The sequence below is a fragment of the Ylistrum balloti genome, unplaced genomic scaffold (assembly GCF_031769215.1).
Source record: "Ylistrum balloti isolate Yb309-2 unplaced genomic scaffold, AGI_CSIRO_Ybal_v1 Utg370790, whole genome shotgun sequence".
Taxonomy (NCBI): Eukaryota; Metazoa; Mollusca; class Bivalvia; order Pectinida; family Pectinidae; genus Ylistrum; species Ylistrum balloti.
In genome coordinates this window covers 1110972-1120332 of record NW_026782461.1, presented here as the reverse complement: position 1 = coordinate 1120332, position 9361 = coordinate 1110972, and the positions used below count along the sequence as shown (strand labels likewise).

The window sequence follows — 9361 nt, the reverse complement described above, 5'->3', positions numbered from 1 at the left end:
TAGAATATAATTGTGTTTAAAACAAGAATAAATAATAACAATATATATTTTGATAAATTTATTTTAAACAACAATTAGAAATTACATCAAACAATAAAATATATAAGATAGAGATCAACATCTTTATAACAACTCTCCACAGCACTATGAAACCACTGGATCAAAATACTGACAGTGCACATCATGAAAATGTACATAATATGATATTACAAATGTTATCATCCGAGCCAGTGCATATCACTATATCTTCAAAACACTGCAAATGTGGAACATTTCATTTTGTTCGCAATTTTCATGAACTGTTTTTATTATCAACTTCGATATCTTAGAAAGTAAATGATTGATGCTCCATTTTGATGGGTAGATGGTCAAAATGATTTGCCGACTAAAAGTGCTCTCCCCTGCACGTGCTCTTTTAGAGTCTGACACATATTCAATATTTTTAGAAGATAACAATTATTAAATATATGAATGGTAAAGAGTGAAAGGCCTTGCGTTTAGTTTATAATTGTTTAAAACATATCTAGGTGTAACTTATACCGAATAATAATATAAAAAGTGAATTTGAATGAACACCGGTATTTCATGATAGAAATAATGATGAAAATATATCTTTTTATAACTGTTTGTGTCTGAATTATTGACTACGTTGCAAAAAGTATCTCCAAAACGAAACATATCACAATAAGTGTATGGACGAGGTTGTACTAAAAGCAATGAGGGATTTTCCTAATTATTAATGTTCAATCACATTGAAAATTATTATTAATTATGTAAACATCCACTCTCACACACTTTACCTTCATTTAGCATTCATTTGTAGAAAAAGGACCATTTACAACATATACAGCAAAAATATTTCAAAATATTTTTCTCCATATGCAAAAATATCACAATAGATATTTATCATTCAGTCATCTCCTCACATTTGCATTGTGATTGCACAACATTCAGCTTTGTACGGCTGATGTAACGGTACATAGAATCTCATTACAGGACATTACACGATAAATATCGCAGTAGAACAAAACCTAACGAGCACAGTCTGCACATGTTTATATAGCTAGCGTGTCAGCCCATGTATGTCAGTCTTGGAAACACAAGGACACAAATATAACAAATACTTTCGATCACGAATGCTCATCAACAACATATACTAACGTACGATGTTGTACCTAGGGTACAAACAAACACACAATTCTTAAGAATACTGTAACATACTCTGGTATACGTCATATACGTCAAACAGAACATGATGTTTCAATGATCATGGTAATTGTATTGAGAACGTAATACATTTGAAAATCGTACATGATTGTCGATGTACGTCCTATTTATTAAACTAGTTCTTTTATACTGTTTATCATATAACCCGTATTTCTACAAATAATCGAAAACTCAAATCAGTTTTATTTATAGACAGACTTACTCGAAGAGGACGGTTTCACTACCGACACAATCATGTGACGTCATCAAGATATGACTAATCTATGACGTTACATTAGTATTATGACATATGACATGGCCGTATGAAATTAATCAACACGCAAGTTATGTGATTTAACGTAAAATATTATACAATATATACACAAGGTTTACAATGTATATTATATGATATGAATATGTATTATGAGTTGGGAAACAAGTTTCAATGTAAATTTTAACGATTTTTTTTTCGGTATGATTTTATGTAAGATATTGGTGGGCTTCGAAAAGAAGGAAATTGTACAAAGGGTTAAGAGTTTTGATGCAAAATAGAGAGCGAAAAGAACTATAAATCTTTACTTAAATTAAAATTTTCATTATACTTAAAGACCGCAAGTTTATCGCCTGACTTTGAAATAATAAAGCATTTATATATATAGATTTAAGATATAATTCAATTTAACCTATTACTAAAGTGATATAACCTGTCTAGCGATACATTAGAGAATACTTTTATGTTTGTTAAATCACTTTTGTTATTTTGTTTGTCTTTTGTTCACAACGAGCTAGAAACACATGTACTCAATTGTAGCAACAAACACCACGATGTGAGAAAGCAAAAGAGGATATTAGTCAAGCTACTGGGAACAGCACGCGCAGATAATTTAATTAAACAGACACATAACAGCCATCGACCCAGACCAACTAACTTTAGAGTGTCTATACATACTCCTCTCTTATGTCGTACGAGTTACTGGAATGGAACATTTAAAAACTCGTTTGAAGTTGATGCATCGATCCTTACATAATTGTACAGGGAGATTTTCACTGACTTCAATATATAGGATTCACTATACATTTCACTGCTTAGCTGTAACAAAAAAAACTATTTTTTTTACAAAAAAAGAGAAATACGTTGACTGAAGCCACGAGTGGTATATGTACTCCAATCAATATATACTACACCTTTGATAAAAATGTGGTATTATGACGAAAAAGGAAAATTGTTCTGAATCAATTTTATCTAGCTATTATCTATAAAAGCTTATTGTATCAATCATATTTCAAAGTCTAAACACATAAATACAGCAATGTTTAAATACACTTAATCGGTCCTTTGACAGGACAGAAATAAAACTGTTTATCATACCACAATTCTGATTGCGGTGCTGCACACCGTGAAAAATGTCCATACAAATGACACAACTAACACTGCATTGGTCCCAATCGTACATGAAATCTATCGCGTGAGGACACGGGCTTGATCTCTGTTTTCGAAAAATAGGCTGTAGCAGATTATTATCGTTACTTGTGTTAAGTTAGAAACAATGACATTCAACAGACATCGAAGGAGAAAGTTGCAAAAAAGACTTAATGTTATTTTAAAGCTGTCTCAAAAATTATTATTTTAATGGTTTGATATAATCGAATAAAAGAGGAAAAAATAACAATACAGTAGTGTTGAAAGGTTTTAACATTATTCGTACTATTCATTAACCAACATCACATGACCAGCTATGAATAATATTCGTGACTGCAACGGTATGAAAACAACAAGACAATTCCAACATGTCAACATAATCATAATTAAAATTCAATTCAAAAGGGGCAAATATAGATAAAAGAAAGATTTACACGGGAAATTATAAAAAGGTACATATATAAATAATAACATCAGTTGTTCCAGAAGAATAAGCGTCTTCTGCTTCATCGACGACACCAGCCATGTTTAGCTTAGTCAATCCAAATAAAATACATAAAGCATGCAGTCAGTAATATACTGTTCCTTAACTGAAAGATTCCAACTTTGTTTTTCTAATTCTGTGAAGTCAATTCAATAATCGCAAAGAGGCAGTTAGTCATAGCACGTATCGTAACCGAGATCATGATTGTAAAATCGACGGGTTCTTTGTTTACAGCAAGAAGATAATGTCAATATGTTTACAAAAGAATCATTCAACCATAATATTAAATTAATGAACAAAGGAAACGAGACCCTCGAAAGGATCATGTAGAATAAGACCAGGCGTTCTTTTCTTTATTGATGTCACCCACTATGTAAATCTATGTGTAAGCAGTATTAAATTTTCAAGTTAGAGTCATATATTTATAAAGAAACCACCAAGTTTACGTGCGATCATAAAACAACACTATTGGACAAGGAAACAGAACATTTCACAACGCAAAGGTGCAATAAAAATCAACTTACTCTACCACGGTCCTAATCATTCTGCATCACATCTCTGACATACTTAGATATTAGCTCACAGCCTTGGCATGTTTTAAAAGAGATCATATATGATTATGTACCTTTGTATATATATTGTCTATCAAATGACATCAAAGGATATCTAAATAAGTAATTAATAAATAATAAATAAGTTGTCATTTGTTGAATCGATATAACGTTCAACGTCTGTTGCCTTCCTGTCAATCGTTTTACATAATAAAAGACATACGCCCTTCATCGAAGTGTTCATTCCTTCAAACACCATTAAGTTTGTATTATTATGCACATGTTATCAAATCATCAAAACATCTACGAATCTACATATTTAAGTATTGAAACATAATTCGATGCATTATCTTTGAATATACAGCGACAATGACGATATCAAGGCACTGTGAGCAGCAATGTTTGCAACGAAGCTGTGCTGAATTGACTGATTAAGACAAATGATATGTACTAATATATACACATAGCACGTTACTGAGAGAGTTTAGCAATATACCATAGTATAACTACTCTTTACAGCTGCCTAGCCGCCTGTTGACAATTCCTACTATGATTTGTTGTAAGGCTTTGTTAAATATTACCTGGTGACACACTAACTTCACTTACATGACCTTTATATAACTTATGTGATTTATTTCAATATTTTATTGAAAAGGGAAAGACATTTTGTTTCTCTATTATATCTTGCGATTTTAGCTTTTTCATATCTTCGTGAATTTCTGGTTTTATTAATATCCTTGTAATTATCATAAACGACATCGAATAGAAATTAATATATTGTAATTGAGTCAAAATAGGTCATGTCACATATATGAGTAAACTTATGTGTAACATAATCCCGTTAACAAAGATAATTAAGACAACATGTGATGAATGTATCTCACGGTTAAGTTCAAATGTTACTGTTTAAATCATAAGTCCTACAATAGAGTAAATAAAGCAAATATGACACATATATTTAAAGGATGTTATCATTTTTACTATTCGCCTATCTTGCCTTGCGTAAAAAACCAACAAATAAAACATTTTACTGTATTGCACAATGAAAGTGATATTTGAATATTAAAATTTGGAAATAAATATTTTTCAAATGTCACCATTGTGCTTTCAACTATGTGTGTATAAATTGCACAGGGAAACTTTCTTCGTGACGTTCATCAGATGGTTGATGGAACCAAATCTATCTTTTTACAATTGTTAATCACGTGACATCAATAGCCCGGGAAAAACAGGCGTGGTCAGTCCATTAGATTATTCTTGGATGGCCTGTTCCGGACTGAGTAAACAGGGCGGGGACTGGCACACATATTCACTATCGAGGGACGGCAGCTGGGAAATTTGGATTTCCGACAAATGGATTTCTACTAGACGGGAGTTGATGTTCCCATCATTGCGACCAATCGGAGAACTTACGTCGGACAATTTGCCTTTTCGGATTTTTTTGTTAAGAAGTATGCTGAATGGATTTCTGATGCATGAACAGTCATCGGCACAACTTGCTAGAGGTAGTCTTAACAGCGCATGTCTGAAACTTTTAGCGCAAGCACTGTATAACACAAAATTGACTGCAAAATTTGTGTAGTATAAAATTTGAACAATGTGCTGCCAGTAAATTTCCGTACGAGACACAGCGTAGTGTGACTCTGTGATGCTACGAAAGAAAAACTGCACACGTATGGCATGACTTGGTAGATTCAGTACAACAAAAACTATAACTACAACTACCAACATGCGCTTGAGCTTCGCCTGTGCTTTTACAGCCTGCTTTGCGACACGGTCGTGAGCACCAGTCGATTCGTTGCTGTCGAGTTGAGAATCACTCACACTGTTGTTGTTTGAACCGTTTCTGTTTTCGGGTGTCTTTTTGTATAACCTCGAGATATCTATTAACAGACGTGTTGTCATGAAGATTATCATAGAAAAAGGCAGTAAGAGCGTTAGAAATGTGTCTAGTATCGACAAAACCATCATTGTGTCTCTATCACTAGATGTCGACATACATTTCTGTTCGGTCCCGTCAGTTGCAACTTTTGCAGTCCAGAAGGCAAACATGTAAAATAGAGCTGCAAACGATGTCAGACCAATCACGGCCCGTCGGGCAAATCTTGGTTTACACACTTTAGCGCTTTTTGTGGAATGGAAAACGGCGACATACATCTCTATAGTGAACGCGTTTACATACCATACTGATGTAAAACTAAACACAAACGTCATGTAGACGACGATCTGACAAATTCCATTTGTGTGAAAGAAGCGTATTCCCATTGCGTCAAGCCATCCAAATCCTACACAAAACAAGAATCCAGTGTCCGAGATGGACAGCGCCGCTAAGTAAACCGACGTGGAAATACGCTTAAGACGGGAGCATATGAAAACAAAAAATGATATAGTATTTCCCAGGAATCCGGTTACTATAATGATAGGCAATAGATATCTGTTTGCGTAAATGACAAGTGTTTGAAGAGCAACGTTATCCTCATCGTCTTCATCTTGGTAATTTGTGTCAACGGATCCGTTCGAAATGGTAGTATTGTATGAAACGTCCTGCATCCTTTTTCCTTGTTGTGGCTGGATTCAGTTAATGTTGCACATTGTCACTGGTATGACCTGTGATTTCCACTGCATTTCGCCTGTAACATAAAGCACTGCATCAATGTTGTATTGCCTTTCTGTCACTGACCTGACGGAATCAATACTCCATCTTTATTTTCAATTTTTGTTTTTTTCTAGTATGTAAATCATCAACTAATTATTTATCTATCAATGGGCTTATACATTATTATATTAGAAAATTTAAAAGGGTAATGTTTGAACTATGTGAGAACCAGTGTTGATATTCAGATAATACCACTATTGCGTATGTATCCAATCGCACATGTTAAAAGAACGATAATTTCTATCGCAAGTCGAAAAGATCTAGAACAAGATAAGACAACTTAAGCAGATAATCTTTTTTAAAAAAATATGGAAATCAGACTTCATGTAAAAAGTGTCATTCTCACAAATCTTAAGAGTATTTCAAGTTCAATTGAAAATAAACCTTTCTTCACAAAGTAATACTTATGCAATATTATTTATATAATAGCGTAAATTCTTCTGCAACAGAATAAAGACAGCTTAATTAAGTCCTTAATCTATACCTGTATTATTATAACAAACCTGAATAATATAAAATTTATGAAAGTCCTACATCAAATTATAGTTCACTAACGTCGATATAAATATTTTCCATACAACAATTGAGGATTGGTGTCGAGGCGTACATGTTTTATAGAAACGTCTCACAACTGTGCCTGAAAAATATGTAAAAATAATAGATATTCTGCTTCCTTTAAATAACAAAGCGTGGATGAATAATTCCAACCAATTAAAGATTTTTGCTAGTGTTTCCATTATCGATGGCCACGCCCAATGCAGCATCATTTTACTCCCTTGGAACCTTGATTGATGTTTTCGTCGGTATATCCTTGAGATAGCAATAAAATTATTGACTTTTCAAAAAAAATTGATAGATAATTACCACCCATTATGTACTCTAAGTACAATCGGCTATTTAACTAACCAAAAACATAATTTAACTTACAAAACCTATTATAGATATTGCATATTTTACCAATGGCTGGTGTTTGTAATATAAGCGGATGCATTTATCATTTATATCTTTTCATTTATTTCACGTGTGAAATTATTGGCTGTTTTCTATAGGTACCAACAACTTTTATAAAACGTTATGTTATAAAGCTTTATATTTACAATACTTGATATTATGAATTACCTTGGTTGTTCATGATTTGAAAATTTGTTTACACCACCAAGCTATTGATATATAAGCACAGGAATCAATAACGAACAAACATCCATGGAATTGTAACAATCAAATTGACACCCAAGGATACGAATGATTCCTCCATCCAAATGGGAAAACAAACTCAAATCAGCTTAATAAAAAAAACGTAGATACCTCCGTGTAGATTATCCATACCACTGCAACCCCGTTTATCTAAGCCTTTTGAAATACATCTAATTAACCTACCTGCAATAAAGCACTATTGCCTGTCACGAAACAACGCTAGTCGATAGAAAGCGACAGCAGAATATGTAATTTACAGGTTAATGTTACATTATATAGGGCACAGAAATGGAAGCACACATGAGCTGGCGTTGCCAACAACATGTCACACCTTTCTCTATTTCATAAAGGTCATAGGTAGTCAATCTGTTAAATGTATAGCAGATTAGAGAAATCAGAATCCTGCTACCTTCACGGACTTCCCAAAATAAAAGTACAGTAAAATTTATTTAGAAGGAAATGAAATAAGAATATTGAATGAAGTTAACTACTGATGATTAAAGACAGCATTTTTCAACCATAATGACACAAGATACAAGTATTGTGTGAACTTGATCTTTCGAAAGCACGGCGAATAAATTAGGGATTGATTTTTACAGTCTATGTTCTGTACTCGAATCGAAGTGTAATCTCGTTATTGTAACTACATATGAAATGGTCTACCGTGTAAAACATGTGGTTACCTTGGCGATAACAGTCATATCCCATGTTTACCGGAAGCAGTAGGGAGCGCCACTTGCTTCATATTGAAATCATGTCCATATAACATTTGAGAGGTCAAAGCAAACCATGCGCGTTTACATACAGATAAATTTATGGTAAGACCTTAGAATTTTGCAAGGCTAATTGCCACGCGGTTTTTATCAAGGAATACTGTAGAGTTGGGGTGAACAAACAACCTCAAACCATGCGTAGATTTGGTTATTAAGATTTAAGATTTATTAAGTACAAGTATTATGACATGAACTTCAAAATTAATGAAATATTTCAGCAAAATTGAGAATAAATGTACAATTGTAGAAAAAGGCTATATATTCAAACTTATAAAAAGAATAAAAGTCACTTACCAAGGACGTGGCTATAAGAGATGAACATTACTTATATGTTCAGCATTGAGTGTCGTATGTGGAAGTGGTCCAGGGGAATAGGTGTGCAGGGTATTTACAGGTGACTTGCATGCTCAAATCCTCACCCGTTCACTCTTTCAACCAATCAGAACACTTCTTTCCACATTCCTTACATACCAACGGAACAGGCAATCGCGCGACTGGTCAACCCTGACCAATACTCACTAAATGTATGCAGTCCATGCATGGATATATATATATATATATAATAGACATAATTTCTAATACACACACACACACACACACAAATATATATATATATATATATATATATATATATATATATATGCACTGGGCTACAATACAAAAAGTGGAGTTTAGGTAAGTTTTATGTAGAGGTAAACAACACAATGGTATACGGACCCATCACAAAATAGCAATGACAGGGGATTCTCCCACCATTCACAGCTGTTTCTCCCGTTTTAGCCGTGAAAAGATCAACTTGTCACCCTCTAGGGCACGTGCTAAACCGGAAGTTCGTCCGAAACTACTTCTGGATTGTAAACAAACCTCGTCTGCTAGCTATCGATATCCAGAAACAAATCCTAACTTTACATAACAGAATTGGTATCAATCATGAACTTCAAAATAGGAAGTGTTTTTAGGGTAGATGCAAATGGTAAGATTGGGAAATTATTTGACACTTTTCGCCCCATAGGAACATATTTCATGTCATGTCGACAAGTGTACGCTTTGAAGTGACAGCGAGAAAAACGACTGTTT

The 9361-nt window shown here is 33.5% G+C and overlaps 1 protein-coding gene across 1 annotated transcript; it reads right to left on the bottom strand.

Annotated features, from left to right (window-relative positions):
* Positions 1-4912: 4912 nt before the first annotated feature.
* On the bottom strand, positions 4913-6211 carry LOC132558465 (thyrotropin-releasing hormone receptor-like). Its single transcript, XM_060223044.1, has one exon. The coding sequence runs from the start codon at positions 6209-6211 to the stop codon at positions 4913-4915; it is 1299 nt and encodes a 432-aa protein (XP_060079027.1).
* Between the last annotated feature and the right edge of the window lie 3150 nt (positions 6212-9361).

Bases quoted from the DNA above. Each gene is read 5' to 3' on its own strand.
- LOC132558465 (XM_060223044.1), bottom strand. From the start codon at position 6,211: ATGCAGGACGTTTCATACAATACTACCATTTCGAACGGATCCGTTGAC.